Here is a 24,955-nt window from a genome sequence, read left to right as displayed (position 1 = left end):
TATATATACTACCTGAAAACATCAGCTTTTCATATGTATTTAAAACATAAAATCTATTAATATCTTCTGGGAATTTAGTTTTTAAAAAAACCCATATTGCAAGAGGACTACTTGTTTTACCTGAATACCACTGTCTAGGTGTCTTACAGACCAGTAAATAAATTTAATCACAGACATGTGTAGTTTAGGATTCACAAATGGCATCCACTGGAGTTGCTCAGTAGCTATAGGCAAAAGCTGTAAAAATATACAAAAGTAAAATTACATGCAGCATATGAAACTACTTTATAAGCTAACATAAGTGAAAAACAAACAAACAAAACTCCTAACTTTCTCTTGGAGTTTAACAGATTACATATGCAAATGCTCATTCGGCAGATCCAGTACAGGTAACAGAATTATACGCATGCACAGATTTTAAATTTTACAGAGGTTTACAAGCAAAAGTGGAGATAAGTCACGTGAGCGCAATCTCAGTAAATCCAATCCCAATGGCTATAAATCTCTAATATAATGAAGAAAAACAGTAAAAGATGTTCTGAACACCTCACTGATTTCCAAACCTTGGTATACCCAGAAAGAAAACAGTGAACATGTTAAAAGTATAGCATAGTATCACCTTTTATCAGTCATAAATTGGAACTTTAATATAGGCATCAAACGATTTTAAATTAGACATGTTCATCTCCTTAGAAAAAAGGAATTATGTACAGTATTACATATAACACACAAGACAAATTATCAACTGACACAAGTGACTTGAAATAAAATGCTGAAACTCTCAAGTTGAGACTGAACACCGCACTTTTCCTTAAAAATGATCTGTATGCTTTACGAATGACAAATTATCTATTATATCTCACTGCTGGAATTAATACTGACTTATTAAGCGTGATTTTGTTTTAATTACTGTATCCAAAGCACGTACAAAACAGGCTGACCTGTTATAACATTCTCAAAATCATTTAATAAACCCCATAAATCCGAAAACATATTAATACAAGCAAACAATCCAAACTCCTTTACCTTCATACACCTTTCCTGGGTGCAGGTTTTTTTGGAGGTCTGGGTAACCAGAAGTTTATGACCATCCTCTCTTTCTTCTTGTATTTTTATTTTGCTAAGGTGGTGGTCTGAGATCCAATCCATAAGAAAAGTTAAGAGCTCATAAACTTGTGAATTCAATGGTAGCTGCAATACGTCCACAACATCAGATATTTCAGCTTTCAAGTTAATGATTTTTCTAAGCCAAAATAGTACATTAGTTCTGAAATATTATGCATAATTTAAAGGATGATGAGTATACGCCTGATAAAATCTGGGAGGTAAGTTATTGTGTTGGGAGCCTGTGAAAACATAATATTCAAGGAAATAGTGATCTTGAACAGGCAATGTCTGCTCTATTGGGTCTTGTACCCAGAGTCTGAGAAGCCTCTATGTTATTAATATAACCTGTAACTTGTAACATCTCTGGGAAAGGTAAACTCTATGTGGATCAAGGGGTGAAAGGTGGCGATCCTGACCCAGAGACCACTGTACATCCAGAAGTCAGGATCCACATCACAGTTAATCTGAGTACATGCAGCCTGTGCTGTGCTGCACAGATCAATCAACTGCACAGTTTATCCTGTGCTTGGCCACAGGATAAACTCAGCCAGCTCACTGTAACAGGAGCTTGCAGGCAGCTCCCACTTGGTGCCGGTGATCAGGCCTCCTGGCTGGCCATGCCCTTGTCTAAAATGGCAACAAGAAGTTCTCCTGTGAACATCCTTCATGAATAGAATTGTTTTATTGTCACAAAACTATATAATAGCTCGAATGACCAAAAAGGAGGAGCTTCTCTCCACGGACAGGACCTGCTCAGCATGCCCTGGGAAAAACCCACGTGGGCTCCATCTGATGCTGCACAAACACAAGGTTCTCAGCATCTGAAGGGACGTAGCATTTACTCGCTACCTATATTCTTCCTCTTATTCTGTCTTATGAGAACATTAAGCCATTTGTTGTCAGGCCCTCCTTATATAGAGAAAGAAAGAACCCTGCATCGTTTCTCTCTCTCACACACTTCACTCCCCTCCCTACTGCAAAACAGGTACTATTTGTGATGGCTTCTGGGTGTGAAAAAATACTCACATAATTGATTTTGTACTGAGAAAGATGGTTATAAGAGGCCTGGGAAAAGATTTTCACATACAGAATCACTCCATTTTATAATTCTGGCCAAATGAATTACAGGAGAAAGCAAATCCTCAATGTCCTTTGCATGTGGAAATTCTCGTATCAATGCTCTAGACCTCTACACTAGACCATACGATGCACTGTTGTTAAAATTTAACTGGGTAACTAGCATTGTTAGAAAACAAACAAAGACTTAATGAAATTGTCATTCTGTCCCTGTACTACACTGCAGTGAAATACTCTATGAAAGATATCCAGAGGTACCTGAAGACAAGCTGCACAAATAGTTCTCTCAAAAGTTTTCTTGTATCTACCTTCAGATAACTGTTTTCCTCTTCACTCACAACTATAACTACTGATACTGTTTATATTTCACTTGCAACCAAAGTACACTAAAACCTATGTAAACAGAGAAATATGTTGGCTATATACAGACAGCACAGTTTTAAGGCATCCGATGTAATTAATTAAGTAGGATGGTGTGAATCTCTCTTTCCTATTTCACAGTTTAGCCTCTAGGTGGGGAAAATCATTACCAGTTGGGAGATGTTGGCAGAATACTACCACAGGACTTGCTACTAAATGGAACAACATGGAAACAGAAAGCATTTCATTGAGTGATGTAAGAAGATATTTTAAGGAAAACAAGGTGATAATTTTGGAACTGTGTATGAACGCTACATTTATTCTCTTTCCCTCATTAAAGACTATGTCTCAAAAATTATAATTCTTTATGTGATACCTCTGACTGACTACTTTTTAGCTTGTGTTATTCATAAGAACAGTGCTGTACTGTGGCAGCAACCATAAAATTTAAGATTTGCCCTGACACAGTGAAAGAAGCCAGTTACAGTGTAAGCAGGTTATAACTTTAATTGACAGATGAAAGATGACATGACAGGAAGAGAAAAACATACCATATAAATATATACATACACTATATACATACACAATATGAAATCCAACAGACATTTTTAGCAACAAGCTTAATTCTTTGTTAACTGCTTGTTTTCCCTCAATATAATCTGTATCTTTTCTTACCGTAACTAATTCACTCATAAAATAAATAAAATTGGAAGTTACATTTTCTAGTTTCTAGCAGATACACAGAGAATGTTCCACTGCCTAATGTCTTTAGAATTAATCTTTTGTTTTGCCCAATTCTTACCTTAGCAATTTTTGATGTTACCTTCACTTTTTCCTGCTTGACAGGTTTACTTTGTTGCACCACTTGACATATATCCTTAGACTTCTGTACTATTAAGAATTCATGCTTCCTCTACAACAAAATGTAACAATGAATTATATTTCACTTGTTACCTATAAAGGAAGCAGCTACATGTAAGAACAAACCTTACTTGTAGATTCTCTAAACGAGCTTGTACTTTTCTTGCTTGACTTTCCAACTTCTTGTTCAGCTCAGTTACATCACTTAACTGAAATAAACAGAAAATATTAAAGTATCTGTAAATTCAAAACTCACTTCTTGACTTAATTATCATACTGAAATAATCTGATGTGGTCACTGAGCAGCTAAATTATTTAAGTTCAGATTTTTTCTTCTGAGCATGTAAAGTGATAGAAACAAAATCATCATCCACCTCCTCAAGAAATCGCATAATCACAGAATGCTTCAGGTTGGCAGGCACCCCTGGAGGTCATCTGGTTAAAACCCCCCGCTCAAGCAGGGCCACCTAGAGTTGGCTGCCCAGGACCATGTCCAGACAGCTTTTGAATATCTCCAAGGTGGGAGACTCCACCACCTCTCTGGGCAACCTGTGCCAAGATAAATAAGACAGCAGTAGCTGTTTGTTGACCTGCAGCCCAGCCTTTCAGTTTGCAGGGGAAGAATAAGCACTACAGTGCCTCTCTAGATATACAGGCACTACACATTTGATTACTTTTAATGAAGAAGTGACATAAAAATGGGGTGCACATTTCAAGAATGGTCCAACAGTCTTGTTAATGGGGAAAGTTTCTTCTCTGCAGAATGAAACCGTTACTGACAGTTTGCTCTGTGAGAAACGATGAGCGAAATTGTAACTTCCATTTAAATATAAGAAACCTGCTCTACACATAGAACAGTGAACAGCACGATTTTCACGGAAGCCTTCAGTATGCACAGAAATGCAAAGATTTTATAGTGAGGAGAAATAAAGAGACAGATGGGTTGCACCAGAATCATCAACATTCTAGGAGTTAGGTCTGACCTCCTCTAAGTGAAAGAACAAGGCTCTGATGTAGATTTGTACTGTACTCAGACTACCAGAATTTTAGTTAATTCACTGAATAAACAATGGTCAAATAGTTTATATAGCAATTTGTGTGTATTTTAGGTCAGACTTAACAGTCAAGTGAGATGAAAATTCTTACTCTCTGTATTACTATGAACCACTGTCTCAGTTTAAGAACTGAGAAAATACTGCCTTAACTAAGATTTGTAAAAATAACTGAAAATATTGAGCAAACATGAAGTTAGAAATACACATTCTACTTTTTATTTAATAGAATCAGTAAGGCAATTCAGCACAGGGTGGATTCTATTACGTTATAAAATACTTTCTATCCATCCACTCTCAATTTGCTTCAGAGGACACAGATTTGTCCTTCCTAACCATTAGCTGTTGCTAGTGGGTCAGAGGAGTATGTCCAACTTTTTTTATACTGTAAAAGATCAGAGAGGCTAAATTTCAAGTACTAGAAAAAGGTATGGAAAGAACTTTCAGACATTCATACAATTCTTGTTTTACAGAAACAAAAAAATCAGCAATTTTGCAAACTTAAGCTGTTCAAATATTTAAAATTGTTACCTGTAACTTGTAGAATTTGTGATAACAGGAAATAACTAATTTTACCTGTTTTCTTAAAGAGTCATTAATTTCCTTCAAGGTGTCAAATGACAACTTCAGTCTTCTATTTTCTTTAGTTATTTCTCTCAAGGCTTCTGTCAGCTGTTTAACTTCTGCCTCATGTTGCTATAGAAATATCAAATTTAAAAACATGATTTACAAGAGACTATTTTAGAAACAATTCTAAGCTAAGTTCCATTTTAGTGTTAAAACTAGGACAAAGTTTCAAAGACCAAGTTTGTAATTTTGCATGGCCAAATTTGCACGTTTAACCAGCAGTGAGAAAAACAACATCCACACTGCCTATTAAGAAGAGTCTATAAAGAAACTGAGAGCAACATGCACAGCCAATTGCTCTTATTCTTTCCAGATTCTACCCAAAACAGATTATATCAATATGTACATTTTCCAGACAAGTCAAATGTGGGAAAGGTTTGTGAACTAAAACCCATGACAAAGCTTTTATTTACAGCTTATGCTTCCATATAATTACAAAAAATTGTCATTCTGTTTTGCAGCAACTTTTGAGGTTCAGCTAGTTTTTCTGGCTTTGCTCACTCTGAATCATGCAGAGCAAGAAACTAATCCTATGTCTCTTAGGCTAGCGTTCTGGATTACAGCACAAGCATATGAACTGCTAACTACAACCTGAACATCCACTGCTTTTCTTTTCATTCCCCTGAATCTTCTTTTAGATTTATTCTTCTCTGGACACCAGTGCATCTGGTGTACCTCAGATTTGATAAAACAGCAAAGTTTTATTTTACTGAAAATATTCCAGCTATATACACTTAATATCTTTCATTTCTCCCCTTCCATGAATTCACTGTTCTTCACTCATTCACCCACTCATTCTCTGCTTTTCTATTTCCAGTCATATCCTCTCTTCCTACATGTGCAAATGACAAAAATAAAGCACAGTAGAAGTTTAAAGGAAGCAAGCCCTGAAGAGATCCTTCTCTATTATGGGACCCTTCCAATGAGATATTCTATGATTCTATATTTCTGCTTGGAAGCACAGTAACTTCCATTCCAGCTATACAAAAGAAACATATACAATTCCTTTTTTCTCAACTGCTGCTCTTCGTCAGTCAATAGGATCAAAACAGCTGTGGGCAGGACATTCTTGTCTAAAGCACCTACCCAGACTTGGCTAAGATGACATGAAGTGACAGATCCCCTTTTCACACCAATAAACAGGCAGGTGCTGCCAACATATAATTGAGTGCACCCTATCATATCACATGGAATGTTTCACTTCCATTTTCTACATACACAGTTAAGAGCTTTATTTGAAGTTTAGTAGCTGCTCTAGGAAGACTCAGTAGAGAATTATTAATCTGAAAGGTAAGTAGAACCAACTCAGCTGTTAAGCCATAGGGGTTGTAGGTGATGCCAGGATGTCTAAGCCATCCACTTCCATATGCAAATCAGGCGATGTCATCCATATCATAATCAGCTATATCATTTCACTCCTGCCAGATGTTTGCCTAGTCTGCTCTTAAGTCCTTCAATACTGGAAACACTGCAGTTGTACCCACATACCTTTCTCTGTGCTTAACTATTTTTGTTTAGAGCTAGTTTTTCCTAATGCTTAATCTAATTTTCCCTTACTTCTCCTATCATAGACATGAAAAAAATATTAGTTTCTTCCTCTTTGTTGCAGCCTTTTATGTAGGTGAAGCTTGGCATGTTCATCCTCAATTCATCCTGTATGTTGAACCCATGCAACGCTCATCATCCTCTATTTCTGCAGCTGATATTTCTATTCAAGTGCAATACTGTACACTCACACCTTCTGAATAGTATAATGGCTTTTTTCAGACCTACCATATCTTCAATTTGTCAAGATCAATTTTAATCCTAATGTTCTTTTTCAGTATGTCTGAATTTCCCCCTCACTTGCTATTTTCTTCAAATTTAATAAATGTGCTCTTTCTCACCATCAAATTTCTTATTGAAAATACTGAATAATACTGGACTGAAAAGATATTCCAGAATCCACTATGTACATTCCTTCAACTTTACTGTGAACTACTGTCTCACTACAGCTTTACACCAACTGCATTACGTCTCTGTTATACTTCCCTAACATGATTACGAAAATGCCATGCAAACCTGTACAAAAAATTTCTAATTAAGTCCAGACATATATATAACTACTACTCCTCTATTAGCAATGACCGTTTCCTTGCTGTATTGGAAATAAGACTGCTTTGACAACTTATGATTAACACACACTAGTAGTTACTCATTGCATTGTTTTCTGCATTGTGCTTCCCGTGGTTTGTTCATAGCTTGTTTCAGAATTTATTTATTTATTTATTTATTTATTTATTTAGAGAACTGGTATTAAGTTGATGGCTGTACAACTCCCTCCCTTTTGAAAAGAAGGGCATAACTTTTTTTTAGTCTTCTAATACTCCATTTGACCTCCACAAATTTTCACAGTTAACCACTAATTTTTCCTGGGTTTTCATCAGCCAGTTCTCTAACTGGTGTAATATTCTTCAAGCCCAGAAGATTTGGAACATCTAAATTAACACCTTAACCTATTCCTTTCCTGTTCAAAAATTGAGGTCCCGCTCCTCTGACACCCTTTTCCCCTCTTTAACATGTAGTCTATCCTCCCTTAACAGCTTGTGAGAAAGGTTTATCTGCACACTTCAAAGAAATTTAATTTCTCAGCTTATGTTTTTGACACTAAGTACACATATTTAAGGACTTCTCTTGGTGATCTTCTGGATAATAACCAAAACTTTTCACAAGACCTAAATTCAAGAGCAAACACCCAGAAGAACAGTGTTGTTGAACACATTTTTCTGTTGTTGAAATCATACCATTTCATTTCCTCCCACACCCCCAAAGTCAGGTTGATCTTTTCTTTCTGTGAACTTTTTGAGTGTTTTTCTGCTAATACTCTCTGCAATAGTGGATATGTCATAAGATCTCACTGTGTCTTAAAGCCTTCCCAAGGAAATCTACTTCAACTACACCTAATGCAAAGACTGGGTTTGCATGGCAAGGTTTTGGTAGCGGGTTGGGCTACAGGGGTGGCTTCTGTGAGAAGCTGCTAGAAGCTTCCCCTGTGTCCGACAGAGCCAATGCCAGCCAGCTCCAAGGTGAACCCACCACTTGCCAAGGCTGAGCCCGTCAGCGATGGTTGGGTTGTGCCCCTGTGACAGCATATTTAAGAAGGGGGGAAAAAAACTGGGTCATTGTAGCTGGAGAGAGGAGTGAGAATATGTGAGAGGAACAGCCCTGCAGACACCAAGGTCAGTGAAGAGGGAGGGGGAGGAGCTGCTCCAGCTGCCGGAGCAGAGATTCCCCTGCAGCCAGTGGTGAAGACCATGGTGAGGCAGGCTGTCCCCCTGCAGCCCATGGAGGTCCACGGTGGAGCAGATCTCCACCTGCAGCCCCTGGAGGACCCCACGCCGGAGCAGGTGGGTGCCTGAAGAAGGCTGTGACCCCATGGGAAGCCCGCGCTGGAGCAGGCTCCTGGCAGGACCTGTGGGCCCATGGAAAAAGGAGCCCACGCTGGAACAGGTTTGCTGGCAGGATTCGTGACCCTGCGGGGGACCCACGCTGGAGCAGTCTGTTCCTGAAGGGCTGCACCCCATGGAAGGGACCCACGCTGGAGCCGTTCATGCAGAACTGCAGCCCGTGGGAAGGACCCACGTTGGAGAAGTTCGTGGAGAACTCTCTCCCCTGGGAGGGACCCCACGTTGGAGCAGGGGAAGAGTGTGAGGAGTCCTCCCCCTGCGGAGGAAGGAGCAGCAGAGACAACGTGTGATGAACTGACTGCAACCCGCATTCCCCATCCCCCTGTGCTGCTCAGGGGGAGGAGGTAGAGAAATCAGGGGTGAAGTTAAGCCTGGGAAGAAGGGAGGGGTGAGGGGAAGGTGTTTAAAGATTTAGTTTTTATTTTCTCATTACTCTGATTTGATTTGTAATAAATTAAATTAATTTCCCCAAGTTGAGTCTGTTTTGCCCATGGTGGTAATTGCTGAATGATCTCTCCCTGCCCTTATCTCGACCCAGGAGCCTTTCATTATGTTTTCTCTCCCCTGCCCAGCTGAGGAGGGGAGTGAAAGAGCGGCTTTGGTGGGTATCTGGCATCCAGCCAGGGTCAACCCACCACAAGGTTACATACAGCTACAGACAGACCACAATTTTTTCTTCTAATACTGGTCATATAGTTTTTGCTATTTTAGAAATAAGTTACCTTTCTTTTCTAAACCGTAACAGTAGAATGTACCTACACATCAGACAACAGAATGCATCATTCTGAAACAGAACCCATACAAAAACCTTATACTGTTTCGTACTTTTTATGTAAATCTTTCATTTGGGGATTTCAAGCACTTTAAAGAAATATGCATTATATCCAGCAAACACATAATGACTTAAGATAACTACAAACAAGTTAAATGGCAGGTAGAGCAATAAACATCATTAAATATATTACTGCACCTCTTTTATAATTCCAAATTTTGTGTGAACTTCTTCCTCAACACTTCGTATTTTAGCCAAAGCTGCTTCATGTCTAAAAAGCAATGCTTCTCGCTCTGTTAGAAAATGCTCTCGTTTCTGGAGTTGCAGAGCATACTCCTGCTGTGCTGAACTTTCTCTCTGTATCAAGAAACAAATGTTGAAACAGTTTTAAAATCCATGAAATTATCACAACTTATACTGAATTTGAATTTTCTCTCCCAGAGATATGCTTAGCTTTTTGTAAAATTATACAGTGTTGCACAGTAGCTTACTAATTAAAAGTATCCTGATAGACATCTGTGTTCAGTTTCCCCAGATATTAACCCAAATGACTTCGAAGTGTGGCAGGATGGCTCGCCCTCCCAAAATACAAAATTCAACTCTACACGGTTGTTCAGGTATAAACCTAGACAATTAAACTTAGGCTTTTGCTTCCCAAAGTTTTGGATAATGGTATTAACTGTAAGACAAAACAGAGTCTGATGCAACTGCCTATCCTGAACACTAGATGACTATATTATTTCTTCAACTAGTGGGAAGCACCCCTGAAAAAGTGGTGAGGAAAAAAAAAAAAAAGAGATAGAAAATTATTTTTGCAAAAGACAGTCCTGGCAGGGAACCTAGCAGAAGCATGGAAGCTATTACAGAATAAAACCATATCGGAGGTTCTTCTGTTAGTGGCCTAGGCCTGCTAGGGGATGAACTGTTGGGACTCCCCAGCAGCAGAAAAGCAAAAATAAGGCAGAATGGAGAGTTTTCGCAGGAGGCCATGAAGGCAAGCACTCTTGAATGCCTAGAGTCAGGAGAATAGTTTCAGATGCTCTCAGGAGAAGCAATGGTTGCAGACGTTTCCCTCCATACCCACAGTGCATCACAAGACACCCCTCTTGGGTGTAGAAGTACTGTGTTCAAACTCCCTCAAGCTGAATTTTATCTGATCTACCTTCTATGCAAGTCAAAGCAGCAGTACCGAATCAGTGAATTAATTCAGGGGAAGAGGTGGATGATAACAGAGTTTTAGTATATAAGTAACTGTGATTAGTATAAGTAATATTAATAGTTTTAGGATATAAGCAATTAAGTTTTAGTATATAAGTAATACTGATTTAGTATGTAAGTAATTTCTGAATTCTCTGTCAAAAGTGAGACTCTTCATAACATTACTCAACAAAAATTTTAAGACAATTCCAGTTCCTACCTGGAGCTTCTGATGTATGACAAATAATTCATCATAAATTTGACTGATGTGAGGCGGTATTAAACCTTGACTATTGCATGCTTGAGCACCAGTTCCACTCAGAATTTTCCTTACCAAACCATTGGTAATATCTTGGTCACTGTTTTCTTGTGTATTTGCAGCCAAACAGGATGATAAGGTGCTGCCTATGGAAAGGAAAAATCCATTTTACATTAAAAAATTAGTCCTAGATAAATAATGATGTGATTGTTGTTCCAAAACATCAAAAACTTATTTTAGGCATTTAGAGTGACAACAATAGAGCAAGAGGTATTAAAATGAGAAATTAATCTAAAGAATTATGGAGAATTGCTCAAAGCTGTGGTCCATGACTCGTTTGAATCAATCAGTGATCAATGAAGTTTTATAAGTAAAACTATGTCCTCCACTTCAATATAGAAATCCCATAGAAATCTGTATGAAATCTATGCACAGACTGAATCATAATGTAGCCAAAATCTCCTCTTATTTTTGTAAGGGCTTCAGGCAAGTGATTCGTTGCTGACTAGACCTTGGCCTGACACCTAAGTTAACAGAACAAGACTTAAGAAACTACTGGACACGACATAAGAAACTGCTAGGCATCAGATTATAGTGTAAGAAGCTGATGAAAGTTACAGATAGCACAGTGAGGAATGGCTGGATTTCACAAATAGTCAAATGGCCAAAATTCACAGATAATTGAAGGGAAGTACTGGTATCTTTTGGGGAGAGACATTGTGCAAGGCCAACTGCACCTAGGTACCACATTAGGCCAAGATTACCTAGGTGACAGTATCAGAAATACAAGTTGGGGTACTGTGCTGGTTTTGGCTGGGAGAGTTAATTTTCCTCATAGTAGCTGGTATGGTGCTACGTTTTGGATTTGTGCTGGTATTGCTGAGCAGGGCTTGCACAGTGTCAAGGCCTTTTCTGTTTCCCATTCTGCCCCACCAGCAATTAGGCTGGGGGTGCGCAAGAAGTTGGGAGGGGTCACAGCTGGGACAGGCAACTGGGGAGGAGACAAGGAGCATCAAGAAACAGGAAAAAGGTTACTAGATAAGCAAATGATGTAATCAGGGCTAACTGGTGGTATGCATCAGGCAGCCCTGTGGCTGATCACTCATCACAGCTGGAGCAGGGTAATAAACCAAACCTGTTGTTCTGACACAGTGTGTCTGCTTCAGGGGTAAGTAAGGAGAGCATAACTAGTACAATGCCACATAAATCGTAACAGAAAAAAAAGGGAAAAGAAACCAGAAAAAAGTAGTAATCTCTGAAACAAATGTGTGTGATATTTACCAGAGTATTTGTTTTTGTTTGAGCCTCTGACACCAGAGTATTTGTTTTGCCTTTGATCCCAAATACTGTAAACGATGGATTTTTTCCCAGCGTAATTAAATTCTTTTTTTTTTCTTCTTTCTTTTCAGAAAGAATGGGTTTTCAGAAAGCTGTTCTTATACTCTCCCCACCCATTAAATACAACTCCTGGTGAGAGTCTATTACAGTTCCATTGATTTGCTCTGCCTGGCTTCTGAGATTCCTTTTAGACACTTTGGGGTTGGCTGTCTGTCTGTCTCCAGACATCCAGATACACTTTCAAAAGAATACATGAATGTTCTTCTAAACCTAAAACTCTCCACAAGAGACGGAGCTACACTGATTCACAAACTCCACCAGTTGCAGCAGCATTTTCAAACATTTGCAGTGAAGTAACGCCAGCTCGTCCCTTCTACAATCTTCCAGTTAGAATTTCCTGAGTTAACTGAACAACAGACAACACCCTCTCTCCACCCATTGCCAGTTTTCAATCCTTAAACTGACAAAAGACATCTGACTTAACAGAGTTGTAGTATTTGTTAATGCAGCTAGCTACTTAAAACAAAATAAAACAAAACAAACAAACAAAAAACCCAAAACCCACCCTGTTTCTTCATTCATATTATAAAGTCACCTGGCAACCAGTTTCATAAAAGGTTGATTTTTCTTTTTAAAATGTATGTTAGTATTGCATCAAGTATGTTTGGACCTCCTAAACTAATTCTAAAGGAGTTACTCGTACTTACATGAAAGGTGAAATCCCTAAATCAAAATACATTTTAGTTGATTATTGGATTTCTGAACTGAACAGAAATACATTTACTAGAAAGTTTTCTAAATTACATGTTATACTTCACACAGAGTTGTAAAAATATTTAAAATTCAATATTTATTACCTGTTTCCACATATATAGCTGTATTTTGAACTGCATCAGTTTCAGAGCAATCAATGGTCTTTTCTTCTATTTCTAGACCACTTGAATCACAAAAAGAATCTTGCTTATCATCAAAACTAAAAAAAAATACAAAAAAGCAATAATTTGAAATTACTTAGTCCCTTTCTAGCACACTACATTTAGAGCATTGAGAGAAGTTTGCATAAAAATGTAAACATTGCTCAATCTAAGATTTTGATATTTGACTGATAACAAATAGCACAGTTAAATCGTTTGGATGGAAGGCATTAATACCCACAAGACTTTAACCACAACAACTGATTTAAAAGTGCTAACAATAACTAGAATTTTCACACTGTAAGCACCTGTATGGAGTAGGTAAAACCAACACTCTCACCACCAACCACCAAATTCCAGGAAAGCTAAAAATACAAAACCTCTTTTTTCATTATTTTTTCATATTTGGTGCAAAGTAGCCCCGAAAAGAGATTTCTTGGCTTTTGGAATCAAGTTATCTCTAAATAAACTTAAAGCCGTTCATCAGTCTGAGCTATTTCCTTTCCTCCTAGTTCAGTTTATATCACTAGTTCAGTTTGTATCATCCCTGTATTCAGTTTATATCATCCCTGTATCCATTAGCAATTCCAACATAGATTAGACTAGAAAGGGAGCGAGACAATACTCCTCATCAAAATCAGCATTCACATTAATTCATATATCAGCCACAAACAGTTCTTCACTTAACAAGAAAACAAGTATCTTAAAATGACTTCTGGATCTGTGCAATCTGAACTTATTGTTTACTCATGGTTTATCTGGATTATGAGAGATAATAAATGGTAAAGGAGAGCTGAAGAGAAAACACCTCTTACCAATCCCAGTCTTTAAAACTTTGTAGGAAATCACTAGAAGATCTGATGCTGTTCTCTCTCCCACTTTCAGTAAATTCTGACTCTAAAGAACATTTGGATAAAGAAATAGTTGTATTTTCCAGTGAGCTGTCCATGTCACCTGGAATATATAAAATAATAATAATTCAATTTTGCATTTGAGAAGCTGACATTGAGAAATCGACAAAGGCTTATTAGAAATGCTTACCATGTAATCATGTAGGTTTAAGAACCAAAAAAACAACTGACGCCGGCTGACAAATGAATGAAGAATTATAATAGATTAAACTATAGGAAGAATGACTTAGTTTTCAAACCAGATTTGTCTTTCTGAAGTTTTACAGCTTGCCTTCATATACTAATTTTTCTATAACCGAAGCCTGATGAATACATTGTTTTACCCTGCTGTCCACATGCACCAGCCACATGCATTTCTCAAGAAGCCCAAAGACATTTTAAATATTAAATGTATATGTATCTTTAAATTAAAGCCAAATGTATGCATTAAGAGGTGGACTGCTACCAACTACTTCAAGCAGGATTTAAAATACAAATGGGTTGGGAACCACTGTCCTAAAGCATCCTTTGTGCTCTTCATGTGAATGTTGACATTGCCAGACTGGCTCCCAGGTATCACAAACCCCTGATCAAGAAAGTCTACCTATTTAAAATGAGAAAATACAAAACTACTTTAAATAAATTTAGGAATTACAGAGTTTTAGTATATATTTTCCCTGGAAAAGACATCAAAGCACCATTGTTTGGTATTACCTTGGTATACTAGGGAGCTTCCACTCTCATATTCAGTATGTAATGCTCCTGAAAGGCAGTCCTACAAGAAAGCACAAACCCACTGTAATATAGTCAGAATTTTCAGGGAAAGTGTATGTTACAACTTACTTGTTTAACAGTTACAATACCTTGTGACAGAACTTACTACAAACTACTGACTTTGGAAAGTGAAATAGGTTTTTTTTAATGTATAAATGTAAATGGCCCTCATATATTAATATAAAGAGACAATCATATTCTCCACAGTCTAATAATGAAATATTCATAGTGTTATATGTTAAAATATTTGAGAGAATACAAAACACTATGAGGACAGTGACATAAAATAAGGGCATAAAAATAGGATTAGGTAATCATGAAAACAGTGCCATCTATCTTTACATCTCTGCTTTTTATGTCAGTTTCCTGTTCTACTTTTTCCTACTAACCTGTAACTACATACCAAAAAAACAAATGACAGAAGTATTAGGCTAGAAGCAAAATCAATTAAATGTACATGAGAAAAGATCAGACTCAAAGCAGCTCTCATGATCTTAGTTGTGTTTCACCGTATCTCTCTGCTATGCTCTAAATGAAGTGATCTACTGCTGTATTTTCTTGTACTTAAATACTGCTTTTTAATGAAATAACAAAACGCACAAACAAATCTAGCATTTCCTTCCTTGCAAGCATTACACTTTAAAGTCTCAGTGGTAGTTTTTTATAGACAACTTTTGAAAATTATTTTTCTTTTAGGAACAGTTCTGTAATTCAAAGCAGAATATTCCCCAAGAAAAACATAGCATCTAGAGCACCACAAAATGCTACCCAAGTTGCAAAGCCTTCTGAAGGAATTAGGGGCAGATACATCCAGATTTTAGCTGCTAAAGAACTCAAATCTTTACCTCCTATTTGGGACAGTTCCTGATCCTAAAATGGCAAGTCGCACTTCTTCAGAAAAAAAGGCTGGTTTCTGTATTCATTTGATAATTCCCAGGACCAACTCGATCTCCCAATCCAACTATGTGTCTAGCCCAAATCCACCTTTCAATCTCTCCCAATCTTTAGCTGCTCACAGGTATTTTTACAACATATTACTTCCCTTCCATCACAAGTTTGAACACTTAAGGTCTGTTATCCCCTGGGCACACTGGAAGCACTTGATCCATAGAACACAGATGCAAGAAAACAACTGCAAAAAATTGTCTCCATGAAAGACAAACAGACTTCAAACAAAATAAAAGTTATCACAATCCAGTTCCATCATTCACATTGGTGCAAAGAACCTGGCATTCTCTGGTGTAAAATAACATTGCTTTACCTCAGGCAAGGGAATGATACCCACCATAATTCACTGTCTGGTCACTGTGGCGGTCTCTTATGAACTAGGGCTTTGATTCTCCCCCGGCTGACTAGATCGGGAACAATTTCCTGCTCCCTTAAAACCGCGCTGATCACTAGGCTTTATGAAAAACCACAAACACTCCTAACACATTCTAAAGAAGGCTAGCAATTGCTGTAGCAAAAGAAGGTATGAATGCAATGAGTTATCCTATTATGTATATTTCATAAATGTCTAGTAGACTACTTCTAAAACGTAGTATACTACTACTAAAACATATTATCTTGCCCAACTGGCAGGCACCAGAAGGTTTGAGGAAAAAACTAAGTGCCAAGCTGCTCAGACTGTGTTTCGGGAATGCATAACATTTGGAATTGCAATTACCAGGGAAATTTCAAGTTCAGGCAAGGATGACTCTTCAGCACTTCCCCTCTAACAGAATCAGAGCAGAGGGACAGGGGTAGGATTAGAAAGAACACACCTTACGCACAAGCTCCTAAAGTCTGTTTAAATCCCATTTTAGGCTCTCACACTGAACGCGTATGTAATACCACAGCGTTTACAATGAGCCCCGAGGGAGGGGACACAGACCCCTTTCTCAGCACCGCAAAGCGCGACTTTCCTCCTCCGCCGCCGCCCACCTCCCTCCGCGGCCGCGCACCCCCGGCCCTCCCGTCTCACCCCCGCCAGCCCCCGCCGCTGCAGACGTTCAGGGGAGCGGCTGAGGCCCAGGCCGGGGCCCGCCATGGCGCAGCGCCGCGCCGCCCGCGCTCGAAGAAACCGCCGCCACCCGCAGGCGGCGGGCGCAGGCGCGGGAGAGGCGGGCGCGCAGGCGCGCAGGCCCCCACGGCCCGTCAGGGCCGGGCGCGTCCGTTTGCCCAGGGCGGCGGGGAGCCGCGGCTCCTGCCCGGGAGCGGGGCCGGGGCCGGGGCCGGGCGGAGGAGGGCCCCCGCCCCACCGCCGGCTTCGGGGGGCAGGTAAAGGGCAGCGCTTTTGTTACGTTGTTTTACAGTCTAATGCTAGAGCAGTTCAGTTGTGCAGAAGTCTGCCACGGGAAGGGGAGCTAAAAACCGCCTTGAGAAGAGAGCAGCAGCAGCGGGCTATACGACAGCATTTCAGGGAACGTCCCCGTGTCGAGTAAATGGTTTTCACTAGGTCATTTAGAGAGATTCTATGTACGAAACAAAAAGTCGGTACACTGCTCTAGCAAAATATCACTCAAAACATTTAAGAACTGTTCTCCAGCTTTCAAGTACTGAAGTGCTGTTCAGAGAACCAGCATCCACCTGCTAGCTCCCTCAGCTTGCTTTCTGCACATCAAAACAGTAACGCTCAAAGGCCTTCAGCGTTTACTGACCCGCACTTAGCACTACAGTTCGCATATTCAAAAGATACTTATGAAACCCGGAAGCCAAATTATGCAAGTTTGTTTGGGTATTTTTTTTTTTTTAAACAAACCAGAGTGAAGACAAGACATTTATTTTAACAAGACTAAGATTTAATTTTTAAAATTTGACATTTAATACAAATATGTCAGGATAACACAAATACACCCGAAATATGCCAGTGTCTGAACTTTTTATTTAACATGCAAAAAAATCAATTAGAACACATAAAAACCCCAACCATAAGCTGTAATTTTACATTTATACATCAGAAGTGTCCATTTTAAGAAGTTGAAATAATTAGTCAATAATACCTAAATACTGATTTATACTGCTAGGACATCTGTATACGCAAAGCAATAATTCTATATTTGCCCACAGTCTGTAATCACAATTCTTCCATTTACTAGCCCTTTAGGAGAACCAAAGGATTCAATCTTTTTCACAACATCCATTCCATCTTTCACAAACCCAAATACCACATGCTTGAAGTCCAAGTGTTCTGCTTTTTTAAGTGTTATGAAGAACTGGGAATTATTTGTATCCCTGCCCCTGTTTGCCATTGACAACAATCCAGGACCAGTGTGTTTCACTTCAAAATTCTCATCCTCAAATGCTGTTCCATAAATTGATCGTCCACCCGTTCCATCGTGGTTAGTTATATCACCGCCCTTAAAAAAAAAAAAAAAAAAAAAAAAGCACAGCATTAACCTACAAGTCCCAAAACATAAACCAACAGCACAATTATATTCCCTTTCAACAGTAAAGACTTTGCTCTGGAAGAACTCATTCTTAGTTTTCACAAGTACTGTATTCACTTCGATATAAGGCTTCCCAGCTTCAGCAGCTTTGTTCATGGTAATGGAAGCAGTACTGGAAAATTTATCCCTTATTGTGTGTTATTCTGAACGCAGCATTTTATCTTCCTGCTCCACATGGCGACCACTCCTCTAGGCCCGTCTTTCCCACAGCCTGCTTCCTGCACCACTTGGCCCGGATAGCTGGGGCCTGCGTTATCTCACTGAAGGCCTGTCCTTGCTTAGTCCCCACAGGCACAGAATTGACCCCCTGAAAAATGTTAAGGTACCAATGATGAGTAGTTCCTTGCTTCTGCGCAGGCAGCAGCTTTTGCCACATTACTGCTTGTTTAGGAGCGCGGCTACTGCTAGTGAGCAGTGTCTTTTGTCTGTCTGCAAGGCAGCAAGCTTCTGGCTCCTGAGTATTTCAGGCAAAGCAGAGCAAACTTAGAATATACTAATTTCACATGATAAAAGCTCACTTTTTGTCAGGGTACGCATAGTGCAGTTAACTGTTTTAAGAAAGTCTGCTCCTTATAGGATGTGGAATACCCCAAAACAAGCTTAAACCCTAAATAAGCAATGCCGCTTTCCTTATCAGAAAGGCACAAAGTTTTAACAAGAGCCAGGAAGGGCATACTTCAGACACAGGTGATACCTAGTCAAGAGACTGGATAATCTTTTATTCTACTGACAAGCCACTCCTATATTACTGTCTACTTCTGAGTTTGTAGAAGGTCATGCCTCGTCTTCAGGGATGTAGTGACATGCGGGAGCATTAGTGTAGTGTGTAAGGAAGTTGGTTCATTCTGCCTGTTACAAGTCACTAAAACACATAGAATTATTGATGAGAACTTTAGGAAAGGAAAGGTCTATCTGAGCTATGATCAAATCTCCTATGCCTTCAGCATTTATGAAGAACTTGCTAGTGCTACCAAATGCACACAGAGGTTTAAAACCAACACTGTCTACACGGAGGTCCAGGTGCACTGCAGGCTGGTACTCTTGGTGAAAAATCTGATTATTTTAAGGAACAGAGGCCACTGGATGATAACGAGATCTAGAAGACTTCTGTTAGATGGAAACTTGAGCATCTAAAATATTTGGAGTATCAGTTTTAAAGTGCACATTATCTTAAATACAAAGTGTATTTTAAAATGTAAAAGAAGCCTGGAAAGTAAGTGTTCTTAGCAGATGAGCATACAGAAGTTTCTCTCTGTCTGTAGAGAGAGAAGGCTGAATGGTAGTTTTGGGAACCCCTATTTTCCTTGGTGTTCCTGTTCAGCAGCAGGTCCCTTGCCCATTGTAAGAGAAGATCTCTATCTCTGTTTTTTCTTCCACACTTAACACAGCAGCACTAGGTAAGACTAAAGCATCAGGCAGCCGGCAGACACAGGTAAAAATCATTTGGCTTAGGGCAGCATGTGCTGCTTGCACCATTTCTCATCTCCTTGTGGAGAAAGGGCAGATGAGAGTAGCTTGCACGCTGCATTCATGCGGCCAACAAGAACGCGCTATCCTGTATAACTGACTTTAAGTGCCGCTGTTAGTCAAGATGCATCTCATTCTCTCAATGAAGAGTCTTCCTGTTATGCTTACCTGACACACAAAGTCAGTGACTATTCTGTGAAAGCGGGAGTTCTTGAATCCAAATCCCTTCTCCCCTGTGCACAGGGCCCTGAAATTTTCAGCAGTTCGAGGGACAATATTTGAAAACAGCTCCATGGTTATGTGTCCTAAAGGTTCATCATCAGCAGAAACTTCAAAATACACAATGGGGTTGGTGTCCTTTGACAGTCCTGCTGCCAGAGACAGGTGTCCCTTCTGTAGTTCTGACAAGCTTAGCTGGCATTCTTCAAACCTCCTCTTGAAAGAATGAGCCATTTCTTGGCTTTTAAATCTGACTGCAAGTTGTTCTACTTTTACTTCACCATCTGAAAATAAATCCAAGAACAGGTTTCTTTAGTTCTATTCAGTATAGTCAGAAACAAATAGCTTTCATCTTATATAATCTCCAGGGAAAAACAAAGCCACAGAAGCTACAGACCACCTAGAAGAAAAATGAAAATCACCAGAAGAAACTCACCAGCATAATCTGTGGCTGTCCAAATTAAAGCATTGTTTGATGTATCAGAGGGCACTAAGTTCATTTCTTTGGTGATGACGTGGTTTGCACAGACTTTAAGAACTTGGTCCCTTCTCATGAGGACTCTGTAGTATTTCTTCTGTGTATGGAAGAGGATCTTTATCTCTCCAACACCACGCTCCTTCCACTGAGTAGCATCTCTGTCCCATCTGTAAAGTTTTGCCCTCTCTTTGAAGAGAATTTCTTCATCTTCTTCTCCAGATTTTACCTCCACCTAAAAAACAGCACAGTGGAGTACCTGTGATTTCCTAGAGAGCTGCTGTCACCAACGATATTAATAGTATCACATACACTTATGATGATTCTGACATATTACAATGGAAGATTATTCAACATGTTCCTTTCTCCAACACCGTATTCATCACACACCAAAATGAGTAAAATGTCTAGCCTTTTTAGAATTTAAGAGCCCAACAAATTCCACTGTTTTGAGATTCATTATATCACTGCAATACTACTTTGCCATGCTGCATGTGTTTTTTGGTGGGTGTTTGTTGGTTTTTGCTTTGGGGTGGTTTTTTTTGTTTGTTTTTTTCCATGGGGTTTTGTGTTTTAAAAAACAAAAACAACACTATCGAGTGTTCTGGCAAGTTTCCCAGGAAAGTTTCAGGTTTGCTGAATGACGTGCACACTGAGAAGTGAAGATATAGTACTATTACCATTCCAGGTGTTACCTTTTGAACATTGTTGAAGACCTTGATATTTGCATTTGTACAGAATAACACCAAGTATAACAAACTGACACCTGATAGCCACATCTCCTCCTTGCTTTATGTATGCATATTACTGGTGTCTAACCTCCTTTAGTTAACACATCTTGGAAGATAGGGAACACTTGAGAGAACTGGAGAAATACATGACAAAACTATTTGTGGAGGGGGAAATGAGACTAAAGATGAGAAGTAGCAAGTAAGGGAAGAAAGAAAACCACAGAAGTCATAATATGACACACAGATGAGCAAAGGCATACGAAATTATGAAGAAGGTGGTTGAAGGCATGTTACACGAACTAGATCAGATTTGCTGTTCAAACTAAAGGACACTGCATACTGTTTATTTGTGGTCTATTTGTCTTGCTTAATAATTACACTAATCTATAAATTATATTATTTATAGGAAAACCTGATAGGACTATAACATCAGAAAAGGTTGAAATGGTTATTAGGCACACTAAGGCTAAATACCAAATCAAGACATGGACAACTGTGTGAAGCCTCACTCAGTAAGTTATAAGGCTACCTTCCACGTTGAAGGTTCTCCTACTTCTTGAAAAACAATTTATTTTCAAACTAACAAAGTTAGTCCCCTTAGCCTTCAGGTGAGGTTAATTGTACTACATCTTGATCACTTAGTGATTCTAGAAATCTCTTGCCTAGCTTAAAAATTTTAAGTTGGCATGGCCTTCACAGAACTGAATCTACAAGTCATGGCTACAAAGCTGAGGTGTATTAGCACTAACAGTTATTCAGTTGCCCCCCTTAGTTTTCAACTGTGCTATAATAAATCAGTTTTAGCTTTTACAATTATGTGTACAAGTTTGCATACTGATCAACACTCAGTCAAGATACAATGAAATAAACTTTGAAGATTTTAACTGATGGACCAGACACTTCCCCAGTGCTAAGCTGTACCAGGATTTAAAACAGCAGGTGTTTCTACATAGGCAGTGCAACAAATACAGAACAAAGCACACAACACAGAAAGCAAAGTTAGTTAAGCAAAGAATTTTTTAAAAACTTGCTGTGTTAGCAGACATGCTTATCTTAATGTTGTTTTATATCCCAGAAGTCCCCTTACCTCTGGTAAGGACACAATTGGCTCAAAATGGATATCATCACTATGTACCACCTCATCATCACTACCACCTTCGTCTTCATCTGCTTTATGGGCTGTCTCTCCAAACACAGCTGCTCCTGTATTTGCCCATTTGAAGTTTTTATCTACAATTAAAATATTTACATTTTAAGCTTTATGTAGTTTTTTCTTCCAGACAAAAACTCGCAAAAAGCTATTGTTAACTGATCGATCAGTAGAAATTTGGTGCACAAAAGGTATATTGTATGAAGCAGAAGTGCAGCTGAGTGTCCATCTCAGACTAGTTTAACTCACCTTTTGAGCCAAAAGCAAAGTCTCCAGAGTTTCTGGAAGCCAGATCTGCAAATGACAAGCCTGCAGTACTGCTGAAACCAAATGAGATGATTCTGTTTTCTGTCAAATAAGAGGGGAAAGTCAAAGCTTTTTCTCTGCCTTTCTTAAAGAAAATGTGTTTAATGTTATGTAGTCACAAAAATAAACTGGAGATACTTCTATGGTATTTTTCCCTTCCAATAAATTTGAAGTTCGCATGCCACTTGTCATAATGGCAGTCATTTATTATGCTTTAAAAAAGGGCTCAAGACTCTGTGAGATAATTTCAGAGCTCTAATAAGTATTCATGCAGTATTTAGCAGTAAACTAATGAAGGTACATCGTATATAAAACAGACACTAGCATTGCTCTCTGTAGTAGTGCCATTTGAACACACCAGAATTTGAGGTATATAATTATTTTAATCCCCAGTCACGTTTTTACTAGATTTATACTCATGCTTCTAATTCAGTATTGGTATTACTTCTCTGCAAGGCAGCAGCTACATTAGATAAAGTAATCTACAGGAAAGCATACTTAAGTTCCCACAAAAAGACAAAACATACCCCTGACCTCACCTTGTGTTGACTCTGAACAGTCCGAATCACTTTTCTTAGTTGACAAGTCCACAGGTTTGTCATCAGCTCCTGATAAGGTCTGTGATACATGCACGGTTTCCGTGGTGGAATCTGGTTCTTCATTGCTCGTAGCTGACTGGACAAGTACTGTCACCTCACTGGTTGATGGAGTAGGTACTTCTTCCTTACTGGTACAAACTAAGTCAGTTGAGCTTGTAACCTCATTCTCCTGAGTTTAATAAAAAAGTAGAGTAATAAGCAAATAAGCTACAAGAGCCTAGTACTCAAACTATCTCCTCAGGAGACTAAGAACAGGCATTGTAGAAAAAAAGAACACCAAGAAAAATTGTTATTATAAGCTTTCTGAAGTTTTTCATTACACTTAACACACATTGGACATTAACTTGACAAGAGACTGAAGTATCTTTGAAGTAGTATGCTTTCAAAAAAATACTATTACTTTCTGAAATCAATTAGTCCTTATATATACATTAGGAGTGATTTTACTAGCCCAAGCAGTTTATGAGAACAGTTGTACCTCCTTTCTCTTCCCAAGGAACTTACGATCTAATCTTCTGTTTCAGTGTTGGCAAAGACTTGAGGCACAGTCACAAAAGAGTCAATTTTTCACCACTGAATGTTTTAGTTCTCACAAGGTGAAAACTATGTGAAGTCTCAGAGGTATATGAAGTAATTGTACAAGTTTAATGACAAAAAGTTTAGCAAAGATTTAGTTCTTACTTTCGTTTCTTGAATTTTAACCTCTCTCTGAAAGTCTTCAGGACCATCATCCTCAGTATCACTGCTGACACCACAGACAGATGTAGAAGGAACCTGCGGAGTTTCTGCTTTAGCCTTCTCCTCAGGAGTTGGTTTCTTTTCCCAAGCAGTAACACATTCTGTTTCATTGTCAAATTCACTTTTTCCTGTGATGCCTACTGCAAACAATAAAAGTTAGTGGAAAATAGCTGGGAAGGCAGCTAAATACTGAAGTATTTTTGGCACCTACATCAGAAAATAACCTCATGATATCCAGAGCAACCTAAAGTAGGACCTCAAGAGTTTTTCAAATAGCATTACTGTTTAAACAGTGGAAGCGAAGACTAACTTAACTCTGCTCAGGGTAGCTAGAATTGGAAGTGCATCATACTTGGTTTTCTATTGTTATCAGGGAATTTCCATGCAATGATGAAGAGTTCAATCTTGCAGCTGGCACTACTACTAGCTTCCTTCAACATTTGCTCATATTTCAGATGGCTCAACATATGCCACTTTTCTAGCACATATCTTCAAAAATGCCCCAAACTTCACTTCTAGAAGCACCTACCCAGATTTTCAGTTATGCAACACTGAAGTCTGAGGCATAGCCAAGGCAGACAAACATAAGCAGCAAATTCCATCTTCTACACCTGTATTTTTAATATAAAGACCAAATATCTTTTTTTTAATTGAACAACATTAACTCATAAGCTTAATTTGTCTATCTGCAGCAGTAGCAAGCGTTCACAGATACAGACAACTTTTGTCTTGTACAGTATCATGCCAAGCTGAATTCTTCATATTCAGAAGGAGCTCGAGGCAGGAAGACACTTTGATGTTGTTTAGAGGCCACCTGAAATGTACGTTTCTCATTCAGGTACCCCTTTATTGCTGACAGTTCAACGTACTGAGCTTAAAGCTGTATTTTGAGATGCAGCTTTTCTGCTCCCAGCATCAGTTCTTTTAAAAACGATCTCAGGAAACAAAATTAATCTCGGTGCTCAAGTGTCCTTCAGATTTAGAGCTTATGTTTCAGTATATAAGAAATCTTAAGTATTGTGTTTTAAAACATACCTTTTACAGGATCTTGCAGTTTCTTTTTCTCTTCTGAATCACTGGGATACAGTCTTCCATTAAGTTTCCTAACAGCTGTTTCATAGTCTTCATCTTAAATACAGGAAATAAGCATAAGTTCTCAGGCATCCTC

The 24,955-nt window shown here is 38.8% G+C and overlaps 2 protein-coding genes across 9 annotated transcripts in view; both read right to left on the bottom strand.

Moving 5' to 3' along the window:
* Window positions 1–16,757, bottom strand: part of CCDC138 (coiled-coil domain containing 138) — a 41,183-nt gene extending 24,426 nt beyond the window's left edge. For 2 of the 4 annotated variants that reach the window (XR_015704648.1, XM_087757012.1), the window contains exons 1-11: window positions 16,638–16,757; window positions 14,615–14,675; window positions 13,826–13,964; window positions 12,954–13,069; window positions 10,720–10,904; window positions 9,501–9,659; window positions 5,034–5,153; window positions 3,537–3,614; window positions 3,347–3,457; window positions 1,027–1,191; window positions 121–237 (exon numbers count right to left, since the gene is read on the bottom strand). Coding sequence is in view for 3 of the 4 variants with exons in the window: in XM_087757012.1 (XP_087613138.1) it covers window positions 121–237; window positions 1,027–1,191; window positions 3,347–3,457; window positions 3,537–3,614; window positions 5,034–5,153; window positions 9,501–9,659; window positions 10,720–10,904; window positions 12,954–13,069; window positions 13,826–13,964; window positions 14,615–14,675; window positions 16,638–16,703 (1,317 nt within the window). In the remaining variant the exon portion in view is untranslated. Of the gene's footprint in view, window positions 1–120; window positions 238–1,026; window positions 1,192–3,346; window positions 3,458–3,536; window positions 3,615–5,033; window positions 5,154–9,500; window positions 9,660–10,719; window positions 10,905–12,953; window positions 13,070–13,825; window positions 13,965–14,614; window positions 14,676–15,519; window positions 15,683–16,637 lie in introns of those variants that run through there. The other 2 variants (XM_087757013.1, XM_087757014.1) reach the window with 2 other exon arrangements.
* A 675-nt stretch (window positions 16,758–17,432) lies between these two features.
* RGPD4 (RANBP2 like and GRIP domain containing 4) overlaps window positions 17,433–24,955 on the bottom strand; it is a 33,897-nt gene continuing 26,374 nt past the window's right edge. For 4 of the 5 annotated variants that reach the window (XM_087759580.1, XM_087759582.1, XM_087759583.1 and 1 more), the window contains 8 exons: window positions 24,823–24,915; window positions 23,731–23,927; window positions 22,990–23,218; window positions 22,394–22,492; window positions 22,082–22,224; window positions 20,225–20,498; window positions 19,738–20,072; window positions 17,433–18,012 (listed from right to left, as the gene is read on the bottom strand). In XM_087759580.1, coding sequence (XP_087615706.1) covers window positions 17,707–18,012; window positions 19,738–20,072; window positions 20,225–20,498; window positions 22,082–22,224; window positions 22,394–22,492; window positions 22,990–23,218; window positions 23,731–23,927; window positions 24,823–24,915 — 1,676 coding nt within the window. In that variant the 3' untranslated portion in view covers window positions 17,433–17,706. The remainder of the gene's footprint in view (window positions 18,013–19,737; window positions 20,073–20,224; window positions 20,499–22,081; window positions 22,225–22,393; window positions 22,493–22,989; window positions 23,219–23,730; window positions 23,928–24,822; window positions 24,916–24,955) is intronic. The other variant, XM_087759581.1, reaches the window with a different exon arrangement.

Source organism: Nipponia nippon, unplaced genomic scaffold (assembly GCF_047370975.1).
Source record: "Nipponia nippon isolate SJK-2023a ecotype South Korea unplaced genomic scaffold, ASM4737097v1 scaffold_2, whole genome shotgun sequence".
In the NCBI taxonomy this organism is placed as follows: Eukaryota; Metazoa; Chordata; class Aves; order Pelecaniformes; family Threskiornithidae; genus Nipponia; species Nipponia nippon.
Note: the sequence above shows the minus strand (reverse complement) of the source record. Positions and strands in the feature narration are given on the sequence as shown.